Raw genomic sequence first — 16955 nt, forward strand, 5'->3', positions numbered from 1 at the left:
TTTACATGCTGACTGCCTGACAGACTGTGGAGGGTCCCTATGCTGACTAACCGACAGCCTCTGCTAAGATCTGTAAACTGACAGTCTGAATGTTTTCTAATTGTACAGGTTCACACTGTATGCTTGTTACTGTAATTCTCTGTCTATTGCACATGTCCTGCAAAGAAAGGAAGTTTCTTCAGGGGGGAAGTTCTGTACACTGTGATTTTCAGTAGGCATTTTCTTTTAGAGTAGCAGCCAATCTCTAGTCATTTTGTAGAAAGTGAATGTTGAACATCACTTGTAAGGCATTTTGTAAACTCAGCTAAGGAGATGCAAGCCCAGAGCCTGATATCACTGCCTTTGCTTGAAGTCATCCTATCCGTTCCCCCATTTCTAAGCAGGATCTCACTTTCTGAACTTTCTGTGTCCTCAGCCTCCTTTGCGATGGGCTGTAGCATTCCACTGGATAATGCTTCTGTTTTTAGTCTGCCATCCACTTGGCTCTAAATCATAGTCTAATTAATAACAATATAAAGGAAACTTTTGTAAAAGTATTTTTTTCAGTAAGCCTTTCACTGGGGATCCATGACTCACTGATCTTTGTACCTGAATTGTGTGTGTATATATGTATGTTTTTCTTGTGCAACAAGAAGTAACAAGATCAATTCATTCTGATATGGTGGTAGTTTTCCTGTGGCAAAAGCAAAGGATTGGTCACCAGCTGTGCCCTCGGAGGCGCTGGTAATGAGCTGAGCACCCCTGGGTTATGATGCTCACTGGGTTATGGGCCGGGAATGGACTGAATTGGGAACCTCACCCAGTAGAGCTGCCCTCCAGGTTTCCCAGGCACAGCTCTGTTGAAAGAAGGAATGTAAATCCTTAGCAGCATTCTAATTTAATCTGGTGACATTGATGTCAAAATATGGCACTCAGATCCTTATAAGGTGTATAAATGTATTTGAAATGTGTTTTTTGTGTGTGAGTGAGTGTGTAGAATGGGTAAATAAAATTGTTGAGTAACTTGAATCTCTCAGAAGCCTTCTGGGTTTTTTGTTTTATATTTTGGGTTGTGTTCTACACCCACTCCCTGACCCCCAAAACTGCCTCAAACTGCTTGATGATTGAGCCTCAGACAAGCAAAAGCCAGTCCACAGAGTGACTGGAGTGGTGGACTGGAGTGGTGGAGGCATGGCTCTCTTGCACCACCTTCTGGGGAATATAAGAAGGACGTTATAGAAGGCACCTGAACTTTGTGTTTTGGCACCTCTACAAGAATTAAGGAAAAATTACCTTTGATTTTTTTCAAATCATAAAAGGACTCTGTGCTGTAACTCACACTAGCAACATGGAACTCATTGTTGGGGGAAAAAAAAAACAAACTTTGGAGATCACTTAGAATTTAGTGGACTGTTCCTTCTAAAATATGAGCTTTCTGTTTAAAAGAGATTAAAAATTCTTTAAAAGAGATTACAGCCAGCAGAATAAAATGACATTTAACTGCTTCTGGGATAGGAAAAACAGATGGGAATGTGCCACTGGTCTCATGCTTTATTCCTTGTTATGTTAACAAGGAAAGAGCTCGTTTGACATGTAGGCTCTTGGATCCCACCTGAGGCCTGTTGAATCAGAATCTTCCTGGATGGCCAGGCAATTCAGGTGCACATGGAACACTTGGGAAACACTGTTCTAGGGGGAGGAATTTCTCACAAGGTCGAATATTGGATCTCAGTTTATGGGAGAAACTTGGTTTCTGCTCTGCTGACAGATTTCAGGATGGACTGGGGGACCTACAGCAGTAGGGACCCTCCTCAGAAGCCAAGGAGTCCTTGCCCGCCGCAGTATCGCTTCTTCGGCCTGGGCTTTTGGCCGATGTAGCTCTGGGTACTTTAACCAGGGGGCCCTGATCGCCTTCACCTGCTGCCTTGGGTCTGGAAGGAGTGCCTGGTCCGACGTGGCCCCAAGGGTCAGCAGCCCTGGACGAGTCCGTTGCGAGTCTGTCTGATTCCCAAGAGGAGAGAGATGTGTGCAGGCGCGTCAGCGTGTCCAGCGTGTGTGTGGGCGTGGGGGGTGTGAGCGCCGGGGGCACTGGCAGGGCAAGGGACGGGTTCTGCTCGACTTCCTGCGTTAGCACCTGGGTGGTGGTGTAACAGCTGTGTCTCTCTTCCTCTCCGGCTCCTAGGCAGAGACCTCGCGGGCTGCGCACAGGCTCCCGTCTCCGGCGCCCCCCACCTCGCCCTCCTGATGGCGTGAAGGCTGAGGCCAGAACGCTCCCGGAGACTGGGGTCTGCTGAAGACCTGGGCGTGTCAGCTCCACTGGGGCTGGAGCAGGAAGTCCCTTGGGGCCCAGACATTCGGGGCCACCCGAGTGAGCCTGGAAAAGCTGCCCCCCATTTCTTCCCCTCATGCCTAATGGAAACGACAGTCACCGTGAAAAGCTCGGCTTCCCTGTGCCCTGCAAACGTTTCACAGGCCGAGCTATTGCGTTCTGATCACCTCTCTGCTGGGTTTGGCCCACGTTGGCCAATCCTGTTCTCTTTCAGCAGTTTAACATCTGACCAATGACTGTCCTCCGGGCTGGATATTCTTTGCCTAATGTACAGATGCAGCGCTTCAGATTTAGCTGTTGCCACATGAGAGGGCTGAACTCTTCCCGCAAACCTTTTCTGTGCTCTAAGAGCTGGGCTCTGCATCCACTCCAGGTGCACAGGCTAGAGTGTAATAGGTCGCTTATTCCGTCACATTGGAAGCAAGAGGCAAATTCACTAGGTGGATGGAGGGTGTCTGAGAAATTTAGTCCCTGGAAGGTCTCTTCTGCCGTGATGGAAGAGCAGCATCAGTAGCCACCTTTCCATTTAGAGAAGTTGTTCTCGTTCCAGGCCCCTTGAGGGCAGGATCTGACTGCAAGACTCCCTGAAATGGGTGCCCTTCTTCTGAGTTCTGAGCAGCTATGCTCTCTGCTGATACTGACTCTGTGTATCTCTCAGAGTGTAAGAGGGCTGAAGTCATCTCTGGTGGTTGGGAATGAGGGATGGAGAGAAAAGTAGGGTGCCATTTGGATCACCTGAAGAAGTAAATGAAGTTTCTTGGGAATCACCTCTCCCAGGGAGTTCTTTTGGTGTCAAGACAGGTGCAGGGAGACCTGCCCTTTTGTGAGGTCTGCTGCCGTGATATAGTATCTGAGAAAGCTGTGGCTGTGACTTCAAGAGCATCTGGTCTTCTAGTCCCTTCCTCTTGGCTAGTTGTCATGTCTCCTGCTCCCTCATGTAGAACCTTGGTTGCCCGCTCCCCCACCTCAGCGCATTAATCATGTGGTTTCCCTTGAAGATTAAGTAATTATTCCCTAGGTCAGTGATTGTCAGATGTACAAATATGTCTCTGTAGATGAGATTTTAATATGCTACTGCTCCTGAAAGAGGATATGGAAGCTCCCAAGGATACTATATCATACAAGCAAAAAAAAAAATTTTTTTTTTGTTAAGAATAGTAGGTTTCTAGCTTTTAAAACTTTTTTCCCCTTTTCATTCAGATGGCCCACTTGCTGGGCAAGAGGGTGAGTAGCAAGAAAAGTAATGCAATGCAGCTTTTCCCAAATGATTCTTTAATATTATGGATGATACAGGGCTCTGTTATCTAAAGTGTGATGCGCTGGGCTGCTGGCAGTTCAGCAACCAGCAACTAGGACCTTATTTAAATGCACAAGGCTGCCTTCAGAAAGGTCTCCTGACTGCTCTGTAGCAGGTAATTTTTATCTGTCTGCTCATAGCATGTTGTACTGTAATGATTTTGTTCTGTGATGCAGGTTTCTTTCTGCATCTAAATATATTGTCTTTTGATGACCTGATAATGTTGTTTAGTTATTTATTCATCCACATAAGGTGTTTTAAATCCCTATATTAATGTCTGCTTGTATGTACGGTTATTTGTATTGTTTTTTTTTTTTTTGGTAGAAATTTAGGTAGTTTGAGTATTTAAGTTTAATGTCCATAGTATTACCTTAAATTAAAATTTCAGAATGTAGTATCTGTCTTCTGGAAAAGGATAATAAATATGTTAAGGCACAGTGGGTTTCTTTTGAATACTTTTTTTTCATTGATTTTTATTATAAGTATAAACCAAGAGATGCATTTCTCTGGAGAAAAGTTTATCTCCTGGATAAATAAAATCATGCTAAAATTTTTGAGTAATATGTATTGCTTTTATAATAAGAAATACAATAAAAGTTATTTTTTATTAAAAAATACAGCTAAGTTTTAAAATCACACACAAAGCAGTATAATATATGGCACATAATACATTCACAAAATAGTAACATCATGCAAAATGTATTCGAAGCTAGCTTCTTTAAAACTGTTCTCAAATTATTAGATTGTGTATATATTTCCAGTTGGTTTTAACTGGCAACTCATTTATCAAGTTCCATTAGCATTTCAAAATGATAATGAGATCACTGCCATGCATTATCAACATTCTAGAGCTTTATTTATTAACTGTATTTAATGATCACCTTTGAATTGCCATGCTATGTCTAAAAAGAAAGTCTCTGTCCTCTTTCTAGAGTTTATTATTAGAAAGGAAACAGTTAACAGCAGGTCTGTACCCCATACTTTCTTGCTGGGAATGCCTTCCCCCTTGTAAATGACCTTAACCAAGGCCATTTTTACATAATAGTTGTATTTTGATAGCAAATATTAATGATAAAGGAACTTGGAACACACTCTAGGGCCATTAGCAATTATATAAATGGAAACGTTCATAATAACAGTAAAGCAATTATAAATTCTATAAACCCAAGAGCTCTGATAGCATTAAAATTATGAATTCTCCTAGTTTGAAATTGAGAGGAAGTGCTAACTATATAGAGTTTAGCAGTATATCTGGAGGAGAAACAGTGACATGAGTGTCAAGGGTGTAATTTCCTTGGAAAACTCTCCAAGCCCTTCTGTGCTAGTGTTAGTCACTCAGTTTTAGCATGTCCGACTCTGTGCGACCCCATGGGCTGTAGCCCACCAGGCTCTTCTGTCTATGGGATTGCCCAAGCAAGGATGCTGGAGTGGGTTGCCGTTTCCTCCAGCGGATCTTCCAGACCCAGGGGTCGAACCCACATCTCCTGTGTTGCAGGTGGATTTTTTGTCTGAGCCAGGGAAGCTCTGTTGTAAGTGTCTTTTACTCGGCAGTCAAGCCATTGTAGAGGGCTGGCAGTGTCCGTGATCCTTCTTGTTTTACAAACAGGTGAATGAACACCCTTACTGAGTGGCTCACCACCTCAATACTGGTTGAGTTTTTGTCAAATTTCAAGATTTGTGATGGTGAGGGCTCAATAAACACAGAACATATAAATGGAATAATGGAACTTTTAAAAATAGGTGGAAGCTTCAAAGACTATCAGGATAAGAAAATGACTGATTGTAGAGTACTCCAAGTGTTGGGTAATTAATGGTCATCGTTCGCTTTATTTCTGTAGCTGTAACTACTACATGTTTTGAATCTCTCCAGGTCTTCACTGGGGACTCGCCATGAGGAAGGGCAGCGTTTGGTTCACTAGCTTGTCCTTGTTGGTGACGACCCTACTGGCACTTCTGGCAGTCTGGCAATAGCCTGTTTCCATGCCATACGATCTCAAAGTATTCTGCACCAACAACCTACAGTCATTGTCTAGATCATTTGAGGTTCGCACACATAAGTTGTGCATACAGTTTAGGGGTGGTCATGACCTCCCGAAACCTATTCTTGGACCTCAGAGTAGGAAACTAGGAGGTAGATGATAATCTCCACGCTTACTCATACCCCATTTTCCTTTCTTTGACATAAAAAAAGAGACATCTATTTGATATTAACTCATTTAAGTAGAGAATGGGAATATATGAAATTCTGAAATGCTTACTTTTTTTTCCTTTAACTGGCCTTTGTGAAATTTGAGTAGATTGTGATAAGATAACATTGCTCTTCATGGAAAGTAATATTTTCTTTTTCCTAAAAACTTCGAGAAACAAAGTCTTCTTTTATTTGCATCAAGCCAATTGCATTATGGGCAGGATAACTCCCTTCAGAGCTCTCTTCTGAATTACCAAAGACACTTACGTACCATTTTTGGTTGTGTATGTGATACCTCACATTTGAAAACTAGGTTATATTCTATAGGTGAGTTTCTGCTTGCAATTAAGTGAAATAATTTCAGAGGCATAGGTACCTTTGGGAAGAGCATTCCAGATCTAATGGGGCCTTGCCTCAAAAATGGTGAAAGTAATGCCCTTCACCAAGTACCTAACCTGCTTTCAGGGAATAGCTTGTTTATCCATTTGGGTTCTCTTCATTAGTAATCCACTTACCTTATTGTTTTTCTTTTTCCTTAATATATGTATTTTTATTGAAGCATAGTTGACTTTTAATGTTTCAGGTACACAGCAAGGTGATTTAGTTGTATGTGTATGTACACATATATTATTTTTCAGATTATTTTCCATGATAGGCTATTACAAAATATTGACTGTAGTTCCCTGTGCTATACAGTAAATCTTTGTTGCTTGTTGTGTATCTATTTTTTTTTAAATTAGAAATTTGGCATTCTATTCATCCTAAATCAAACAAGTAGAATCAAAAAATTATAAATTTTTTAGCTAGGCAAAAATTCAGAAGTTTTCTAAAGTATATATATATATTATACATACTATTTATATATATGTGTGTACAATTTTTTTCTATTATGCTTGATAAAGGCTTGAGAAAGAACATCAAAAACAAAAAAAGATGGAGAAATTGGAAAACAAACTAAATGAAATGGGAACAGTGAATATGAAATAGAAAAAGTGAAACAAACTAGGTAAAAGATCATCATATAGTCCAGTTTTTAAACATGGTTGCTCATTAGAAACACATCTGAAGCTTTGGATAAAAAAAGCAATACCTGGGCATTTGTATTTTTCAAAAAATTCCAACATAATTCTGATATGCATCTGGATTTTAAAAAGTGATTGTAGGTTTTTCTATTAAATGGTTCTTTGATGATAGAATTTTATTATTTTCTGTTGCAATCATGATACAATGGTATTGAGTGAATAATAGTTATATAATCACAATAGTAAAAGATTTTTATCAGTTTTCGCAATCAACAGCCAGACCAAGAAAAAAAACATAATTATAATCACAAGTCACAATGGAAACATGATTAACAATGTAAAATAATTACATACAATTTGGGGAGGTAAGTAGATTGATGTGGTAAGTGGAAGTGTGTGCATGCACGTTTTCATCCACCCAGTCATTCTATGTCCTTTGGTTGGTACATTTAATCCATATACATTTAAGGTAATTATTGTTACATATAATCCTATTAGCATTTTCTTAGTTGTTTTGGGTTTATTTTGTGCCGGTCTTTTCCTTCTTTTGTGCTTTCTGCCTAGAGAAGTTTCTTTAGCATTTGTTGTAAAGCTGGTTTGATGGTGCTGAAATCTCTCTAACTTTTGCTTGTCTGGAAAGCTTTTGATTTCTCCATCAAATCTGAATATGAGCCTTGATGGGTAGAGTATTCTTGGCTATAGTTTCTTCTCTTTCATCATTTTTAAATATATTGTGCCTTTCCCTTCTGGCTCGTAGAGTTTCTGTTGAGAAATCAGCTGATAGCGAGTTCCCTTATATGTTTGTCATTTTTCCCTTGATGCTTTTTTAATTTTTAATTTTTATTTTTTTAAATTTTTATTTTTACTTTATTTTACCTTACAATACTGTATTGGTTTTGCCATACATTAACATGAATCCACCACGGGTGTATACGAGCTCCCAATCCTGAATCCCCCTCCCACCTCCCACCCCATATCGTCTCTCTGGGTCATCCCCATGCACCAGCCCCAAGCATCCTGTATCCTGTATCGAACATAGACTGGCGCTTCGTTTCTTACATGATAGTATACATGTTTCAATGCCATTCTCCCAAATCATCCCACCCTCTCCCTCTCCCTCACAGTCCAAAAGTCCATTCTATACATCTGTGTCTCTTTTGCTGTCTTGCATACAGGGTCATCATTACCATATTTCTAAATTCCATATATATGTGTCAGTATACTGTATTGGTGTTTTTCTTTCTGGCTTACTTCACTCTGTATAATTGGCTCCAGTTTCATCCATCTCATTAGAACTGATTCAAATGTATTCTTTTTAATGGCTGAGTAATACTCCATTGTGTATATGTACCACAGCTTTCTTATCCATTCATCTGCTGATGGACATCTAGGTTGTTTCCATGTCCTGGCTATTATAAACAGTGCTGCAATGAACATTGGGGTACATGTGTCTCTTTCAATTCTAGTTTCCTTGGTGTATATGCCCAGCATTGGGATTGCTGGGTCATAAGGTAGTTCTATTTGCAATTTTTTAAGGAATCTCCACACTGTTCTCCATAGTGGCTATTCTAGTTTGCATTCCCACCAACAGTCTAAGAGGGTTCCCTTTTCTTCACACCCTCTCCAGCATTTATTGCTTGTAGTCTTTTGTATCGCTGCCATTCTGACTGGTGTGAAATGGTACCTCATTGTGGTCTTGATTTGCTTTTCTCTGATAATGAGTGATGTTGAGCATCTTTTCATGTGTTTGTTAGTCATCCATATGTCTTCTTTGGAGAAATGCCTATTTAGTTCTTTGGCCCATTTTTTGATTGGTTTGTATATTTTTCTGGAATTGAGCTGCAGGAATTGCTTGCATATTTTTGAGATTAGTTATTTGTCAGTTGCTTCATTTGCTATTGTTTTCTCCCATTCAGAAGACTGTCTTTTCACCTTACTTATAGTTTCCTTTGTTGTGCAGAAGCTTTTAATTTTAATTAGATCCCATTTGTTTATTTTTGCTTTTATTTCCAGTGTTCTGGGAGGTGGATCATAGAGGATCCTGCTGTGATTTATGTCTGAGAGTGTTTTGCCTATGTTCTCCTCTAGGAGTTTTATAGTTTCTGGTCTTACGTTTAGATCTTTAATCCATTTTGAGTTTATTTTTGTGTGTGGTGTTAGAAAGTGATCTAGTTTCATTCTTTTACAAGTGGTTGACCAGTTTTCCCAGCACCACTTGTTAAAGAGATTGTCTTTACTCCATTGTATATTCTTGCCTCCTTTGTCAAAGATAAGGCATCCGTAGGTGTGTGGATTTATCTCTGGGCTTTCTATTTTGTTCCATTGATCTATATTTCTGTCTTTGTGCCAATACCATACTGTCTTAATGACTGTGGCTTCGTAGTAGAGCCTGAAGTCAGGCAGGTTGATTCCTCCAGCTCCATTCTTCTTTCTCAAGATTGCTTTGGCTATTCGAGGTTTTTTGTATTTCCATACAAATCTTGAAATTATTTGTTCTAGTTCTATGAAAAATACCGTTGGTAGCTTGATAGGGATTGCATTGAATCTGTAGATTGCTTTGGGTAGTATAATCATGTTCACTATATTGATTCTTTTGATCCATGAACCTGGTATATTTCTCCATCTATTAGTGTCCTCTTTGATTTCTTTCATCAGTGTTTTATAGTTTTTGATATATAGGCCTTTAGTTTCTTTAGGTAGATATATTCCTAAGTATTTTATTCTTTTCGTTGCAATGGTGAATGGAATTGTTTCCTTAATTTCTTTTTCTACTTTCTTATTATTAGTGTATAGGAATGCAAGGGATTTCTGAGTGTTGATTTTATATCCTGCAACTTTACTATATTCATTGATTAGCTCTAGTAATTTTCTGGTGGAGTCTTTAGGATTTTCTATGTAGAGGATCATGTCATCTGCAAACAGTGAGAGTTTTACTTCTTTTCCAATTTGGATTCCTTTAATTTCTTTTTCTGCTCTGATTGCTGTGGCCAAAACTTCCACAACTATGTTGAATAGTAGTGGTGAAAGTGGGCATCTTTGTCTTGTTCCTGACTTTAGGGGAAATGCTTTCAATTTTTCACCATTGAGGATAATGTTTGCTGTGGGTTTGTCATACATAGCTTTTATTATGTTGAGGTATGTTCCTTCTATTCCTGCTTTCTGGAGAGTTTTTATCATAAATGGATGTTGAATTTTGTCAAAGGCCTTCTCTGCATCTATTGAGATAATCATATGGCTTTTATTTTTCAGCTTGTTAATGTGGTGAATTACATTGATTGATTTGCGGATATTGAAGAATCCTTGCATCCCTGGGATAAAGCCCATTTGGTTATGGTGTATGATCATTTTAATGTGTTGCTGGATTCTGCTTGCTAGAATTTTGTTAAGGATTTTGCATCTATGTTCATCAGTGATATTGGCCTGTGGTTTTCTTTTTTTGTGTGGCATCTTTGTCAGGTTTTGGTATTAGGGTGATGGTGGCCTCATAGAATGAGTTTGGAAGTTTACCTTCCTCTGCAATTTTCTGAAAGAGTTTGAGTAGGATAGGTGTTAGCTCTTCTCTAAATTTTTGGTAGAATTCAGCTGTGAAGCCGTCTGGACCTGGACTTTTGTTTGCTGGAAGATTTCTGATTACAGTTTCAATTTCCGTGCTTGTGATGGGTCTATTAAGATTTTCTATTTCTTCTTGGTTCAGTTTTGGAAAATTGTACTTTTCTAAGAATTTGTCCATTTCTTCCACGTTGTCCATTTTATTGGCATATAATTGCTGATAGTAGTCTCTCATGATCCTTTGCATTTCTGTGTTGTCTGTTGTGATCTCTCCATTTTCATTTCTAATTTTATTGATTTGATTTTTCTCCCTTTGTTTCTTGATAAGTCTGGCTAATGGCTTGTCAATTTTATTTATCCTTTCAAAGAACCAGCTTTTGGCTTTGTTGATTTTTGCTATGGTCTCTTTTGTTTCTTTTGCATTTATTTCTGCCCTAATTTTTAAGATTTCTTCCCTTCTACTAACTCTGGGTTCTCCATTTCTTCCTTTTCTTGTTGCTTGAGGTGTAGAGTTAGGTTATTTACTTGACTTTTTTCTTGTTTCTTGAGGTATGCCTGTATTGCTATGAACTTTCCTCTTAGCACTGCATTTATAGTGTCCCACAGGTTTTGGGTTGTTGTGTTTTCATTTTCATTCTTTTCTATGTATATTTTGATTTCTTATTTTATTTCTTCTGTGATTTGTTGGTTATTCAGAGAGTGCTGTTAGCCTCCATATGTTGGAATTTGTAATAATTTTTCTCCTGTAATTGAGATCTAATCTTAATGTATTATGGTCAGAAAAGATGCTTGGAATGATTTCGATTTTTTTGAATTTATCAAGGTTACATTTATGGCCCAGGATGTGATCTATCCTGGAAAAGGTTCTGTGAGCACTTGAGAAAAAGGTGAAATTCATTGTTTTGGGATGAAATGTCCTATAGATATCAATTAGGTCTAACTGGTCTATTGTGTCATTTAAAGTTTGGCTTTCTTTGTTAATTTTCTGTTTGGTTGATCTGTCCATAGATGTGAGTGGGGTATTAAAGTCTCCCACTATTATTGTGTTATTGTTAATTTCCCTTTTCATACTTGTTAGCATTTGTCTTACATATTGTGGTGCTCCTATGTTGGGTGCATATATATTTATAATTGTTATATCTTCTTCTTGGATTGATCCTTTGATCATTACGTAGTGGCCTTCTTTGTCTCTTTTCACAGCCTTTGTTTTAAAGTTTATTTTATCGGATATGAGTATTGCTACTTCTGCTTTCTTTTGGTCTCTATTTGCGTGGAATATCTTTTTCCATCCCTTCACTTTCAGTCTGTATGTGTCCCTTGTTTTGAGGTGAGTCTCTTGTAGGCAGCGTATATAGGGATCTTGTTTCTGTATCCATTCACCCAGTCTTTGCCTTTTGGTTGGGGCATTCAACCCATTTATGTTTAAGGTAATTATTGATAAGTATGATCCCATTGCCATTTCCTTTATTGTTTTGGGTTCGGGTTTATACACCCTTTTTGTGTTTCCTGCCTAAAGAATATCCTTTAGCATTTGTTGGAGAGCTGGTTTGGTGGTGCTGAATTCTCTCAGCTTTTGCTTGTCTGTAAAGCTTTTGATTTCTCCTTCATATTTGAATGAGATCCTTGCTGGGTACAGTAATCTGGGCTGTAGGTTATTTTCTTTCATCACTTTAAGTATGTCTTGCCATTCCCTCCTGGCCTGAAGAGTTTCTATTGAAAGATCTGCAGTTATCCTTATGGGAATCCCCTTGTGTGTTATTTGTTGTTTTTCCCTTGTTGCTTTTAATATTTGTTCTTTGTGTTTGGTGTTTGTTAATTTGATTAATATATGTCTTGGGGTGTTTTGCCTTGAGTTTATTCTGTTTGGAACTCTCTGGGTTTCTTGGACTTGGGTGATTATTTCCTTCCCCATTTTAGGGAAGTTTTCAACTATTATCTCCTCAAGTATTTTCTCATGGTCTTTCTTTTTGTCTTCTTCTTTTGGGACTCCTATAATTCGAATGTTGGAGCATTTCATATTGTCCTGGAGGTCTCTGAGGTTGTCCTCATTTCTTTTAATTCGTTTTTCTTGTTTCCTCTCTGATTCATTTATTTCTACCATTCTATCTTCTATTTCACTAATCCTATCTTCTGCCTCCATTATTCTACTATTTGTTGCCTCCAGAGTGTTTCTGATCTCATTTATTGCATTATTCATTATATATTGACTCTTTTATTTCTTCTAGGTCCTTGTTAAACCTTTCTTGCATCTTCTCAATCCTTGTCTCCAGGCTATTTATCTGTGATTCCATTTTGATTTCAAGATTTTGGATCATTTTCGCTATCAATATTCCGAATTCGTTCTCAGGCATATTCCCTATCTCTTCCTCTTTTGTTTGGTTTGGTGGACATTTCTCCTGTTCCTTTACCTGCTGGGTATTCCTCTGTCTCTTCATCTTGGTTATATTGCTGCATTTGGGGTGGCCTTTCTATATTCTGGGAATTTGTGGAGTTCTCTTTTTTATGGAGTTTCCTCACTGTGGGTGGGGTTGTATCAGTGGCTTGTCAAGGTTTCTTGGTTAGGGAGGCTTGTGTTGGAGTTCTGGTGGGTGGAGCTGGATTTCTTCTCTCTGGAGTGCTATGAAGTGTCCAGTAATGGGTTATGAGACGTCAATGGTTTTGGAGTAGTTTTGAGCTGCCTGTATATTGAAGCTCTGGGGTGTGTTCCTGTGTTGCTGGAGAATTTGCGTGGTATGTCTTGCTCTGGAACTTGTTGGCCCTTGGGTGGTGCTTGGTTTCAGTGTAGGTATGGAGGCGTTTGATGAGCTCCTATTGAATAATGTTCCCTGGAGTCAGGATTTCTCTGATGTTCTCAGGCTTTGGACTTAAGCCTCCTGTTTCTCGTTTTCAGTTTTATTTTTACAATAGCCTCAAGACTTCTCCATCTATACAGCACCGATGATAAAACATCTAGGTTAAAGATGAAAGGTTTCTCCACATTGAGGGTCACGCATAGAAGTTCATTGAGTTACATGGAGAAGAGAAGAGGGAGGGGGTAGTTAGAGGTGACTGGAATGAGATGAGGTAGGATCAAAAGAGGAGAGAGCAAGCTAGCCAGTAATCACTTCCTTATGTGCACTCCACAGTCTGGACCGCTCAGAGGTGTTCATGGAGTTATACAGGGAAGAGGAGAGGAAGGAAGTAGACAGAGGTGGCCAGGAGGATAAAAAAGGGAAATGAAAAGGAGAGAGACAGATCCGCCCAGTAACCAGTTCCCTGAGTGTTCTCCACTGTCTGGAACACACAGAGATTCACAGAGTTGGGTAGAGAAGAGAAGGGGGAGGGAGGAGACAGAGGCCACCTGGTGGAGAAAAAGGAGAGTCCAAAGGAGGAGAGAGTGGTCAAGCCAGTAATCTCGCTCTCAGGTAAAATTGGGTACTGAAGATTGGGTTTTTAAATGTACAAAATTGACAACAAATACAAAAAGCATAGGTTAAAAATCTGGAGTAGAGATTGGATTTTCAAAAATACAATATTAAAGAAAAGAAGAAGAAAAAAAGAAAAAAACAAACAAACAAAAACAAAGCCAGAAGAATTATTAAAAAACAAAATCAACCATAAAAAGTCTATATATAGCGTTTGCTTTAAAAATAGGGTCTTTTTTTTTTTGAAAAGTAACAATAGGTTATAAAAATAATAATTAGAGAAATAGAGGACTTAAAAATTTAAGAAAGTTAAAAAGAAGAAGAAAAAGAAAAGAAGAAAAAACAATCATGAAACCACATCAACTCAAAAAAAAAAATGACCGTAAAAGTAGTAAAGGTATATCTGGCCCTTTCTCTGGTGTTGTGGGCTGTGTGGGGTCACTTCTAAGGCGGTTCCCTCTGTTTAACTTCCTCTGTTTGCTGGTCTCTTCAGTGTCTGATTTCCGTCTTGACACAGGGAGGGCGGTGGTGGACACTGTTTTTTTTTTTAGGCTTACTGTTCAGTTGCGCTGTGGGGAGGGAGGGATGCTGCAAACAAATATTACTGGCGTGTGCTTGCAGTATCTTATCCATGCTGGGCTTGCCCCTGCTCGCGGTGCACACCACTCAGGCTCTACATTGCTCCACCAGGGAACTGTCTGAGGCTGGCCCTAGGCTTCATGCACCTCTCAGGTCTAAGCCGCTCAGGCTTGGTGCTCAGGAAGCCCTCAGAGGAGCAGATTTGGTTGGGCCTGCATTTTGTGCCCTTCCCAGGTCCGAGTAGCTCAGGAGTTTGCCGAGCGCAATCGCTGTGACTTATGGCCTTTCCCTGCTGCTCAGTTTTCTGGGAGTACTGCTGGCGTTCCTTCTCAGGTGGATGATGACTGTCCAGAACCCCCAGAAGTCTTAGTTAGCAAAGAAGCCTGCTTGCATTTTGGTAGGTAATGTCTCTCTTGGGCTGCGATTGCCCCCTTCCAGCCCTTAAGGCTCTGGCTGCCTGTCACTGGAAGGGGATGGTCTGCAGCCGGCTATTTCTGATCCGTCCTTTGTTCTGTGTGCGGTCCTGGCGGTGTCTATGTTCAAGTGTTTCACTTGGTAGCTATCCCAGTCTGGTTTGCTAGCCCAAGTTAGTTCGCTCTGGCCATGCGCGGGGTGTTCTGGCCCGATTCTCAATAAAGCACTGCAGCCCGCATCTCCCTTGCCCGATTCTTAAAAAGCACTGCCGCCTGTGCCTCCCACTCCTCCCTTCCCAGCCCCCACTTGCTAGTGGTGGATGCAGGCGTCTGTGCTGCTTTTTCACTGGGGGAGTTACTGTTGGACTCGTAATCTGTTGGTTTTAATTATTTATTTATTTTTCCTTCCTGTTATGTTGCCCTCTGTGCTTCCAAGGCTCGCCACAGACTCGGCTGTGAGAATGTTTCCTTGTGTTTGGAAACCTCTCTTTTTAAGAGTCTCTTCCCGGGACGGGACTCCCTTCCCGGGATGGGACTCCCTTCCCGCGATGGAGCTCCCTCCCTAAGTCCTTTGTCTCTTTTTTCATCTTTTATATTTTTTCCTACCTGTTTTTGAAGCCAATGATCTGCTTTGCTGGGTGACTGATGTCCTCTGCCAGCATTCAGAAGTTGTTTTGTGCAATTTACTCAGTGTTAAAATGTTATTTTGATGAATTTGTGAGGGAGAAAGTGGTCTCCCCATCGTATTCCTCCGCCATCTTAGGACCGCCCCCCCTCCCTTGATGCTTTTAATATTTTATCTTTGTCTTTAATTTTTGTCAGTTTGGTTACTATGTGTTTTGGTATGTTCCTCCTTGGGTTTATCCAGCCTGGGACTCTCTGTGCTTCCTGAACTTGTTGATTATTTCCTTTCCCATGTTAGGAACATTTTCAGCTATATCTCTTGAAATATGTTTTCAAGTCCTCTCTTCTCCTTTGGGACCCTTATAATGCAAATATTGGTGTGTTTAATGTTGTCCCAGAGGTCTCCTAGGTTGTTTTCATTATTTTCCATTCTTTTTTCCATATTTGGTTCTGCAGCTGTGATTTCCACCATTCTGTCCTCCAGGTCACTTATCTGTTCTTTTGCCTCAGTTATTCTGCTGTTGATTCCTTTCAGTATATTATTCATCTCTGTTCTTTAGTTCTTCTAGGTCTTTGGTAAACACTTCTTTCATCTTTTCCATTCTGTTTCTGAGCTCCTGGATCATCCTCACTATCATAATTCTGAATTTTTTTCTAGAAGGTTGCAATCTCTAGTTCATTTAGTTGTTTTTCTGGGGTTTTATCTTGTACCATCATCTGGGGCATAACTCTGCTTTTTCATCCTGATTAATTTTCTGTAATGTGGTTTTTGTTCCAGCCATTGTGGGATTGTGGTTCTTCTTCCTTTTGTCTGCTTTCTGGTGGATGAGGCTAAAAGGCTTGTGTACCTTCCTGATGGGAGAGTCTGGGTGAGAAAAACTGGGTCTTGTTTTGGTAAGCATGGCCTTGCTCAGTAAAGCTTTAATCCAATTACCTGCTAATGGGTGGGGTTGTGCTCCCTCCCTGTTAATTGTTTGGCCTGAGGGGACCCAGCCCTGGGGTCTACTGGGCTAATGGTGACTCCAAGAGGAATTACACCAAGGGGCATCTTCCAGTACTGCTGCCGCCAGTGACCATGACCCTGAGGTGAGACCCCGCTGACCTTCACCTCCACAGGAGATCCTCCAACACTATCAGGTAGATCTCGTTCAATCTCCTGGGGGTGGGGGTGGGGGGATCACTGCTCCTGTCCCCTGGGTCTTGGTGTGTGCAGGATTTTGTTTGTGCCCTCCAAGAGTTAAGTCTCTGTTTCTCCCAGTCCTGTGGAAACCCTATAATCAAATCCTGCTGGCCTTCAAGGTCAGATTTCCTGGGGATTCACAGCCCCTTTGTCGGATCCCCAGGCTGGAAGGCCTGATGTGGGGCTCAGAACCTTCACAACAGTGGGACAACTTCTTTGGTCTAATTGTTCTCCAGTTTGTGGGTTGCCTACCAGTGGGTATGGGATTTGATTTTATCAAGATTGCACCCTCCTAATGTCTTGTTGCTGTTCCTTCTTTGTCTTTGATGTGGGGTGTTTTTGTTTGGTGGGTTCTACCATCCTCCTGTCAACAGTTGTTGAACAGCTAGTT

The 16955-nt window shown here is 40.3% G+C and overlaps 1 protein-coding gene across 12 annotated transcripts in view; it reads left to right on the plus strand.

Annotated features, from left to right (window-relative positions):
* PFKFB2 (6-phosphofructo-2-kinase/fructose-2,6-biphosphatase 2) overlaps positions 1-16955 on the plus strand; it is a 51134-nt gene that overhangs the window by 24439 nt on the left and 9740 nt on the right. For 9 of the 12 annotated variants that reach the window (XM_069545344.1, XM_069545353.1, XM_069545352.1 and 6 more), the window contains one exon: positions 2162-4155. The exons of the other annotated variants lie outside the window; for them this stretch is intronic. In XM_069545344.1, coding sequence (XP_069401445.1) covers positions 2162-2224 — 63 coding nt within the window. In that variant the 3' untranslated portion in view covers positions 2225-4155. Of the gene's footprint in view, positions 1-2161; positions 4156-16955 lie in introns of those variants that run through there. 12 annotated transcript variants of the gene reach the window in all.

This window comes from Ovis canadensis, chromosome 12 (genome assembly GCF_042477335.2).
Source record: "Ovis canadensis isolate MfBH-ARS-UI-01 breed Bighorn chromosome 12, ARS-UI_OviCan_v2, whole genome shotgun sequence".
Taxonomy (NCBI): Eukaryota; Metazoa; Chordata; class Mammalia; order Artiodactyla; family Bovidae; genus Ovis; species Ovis canadensis.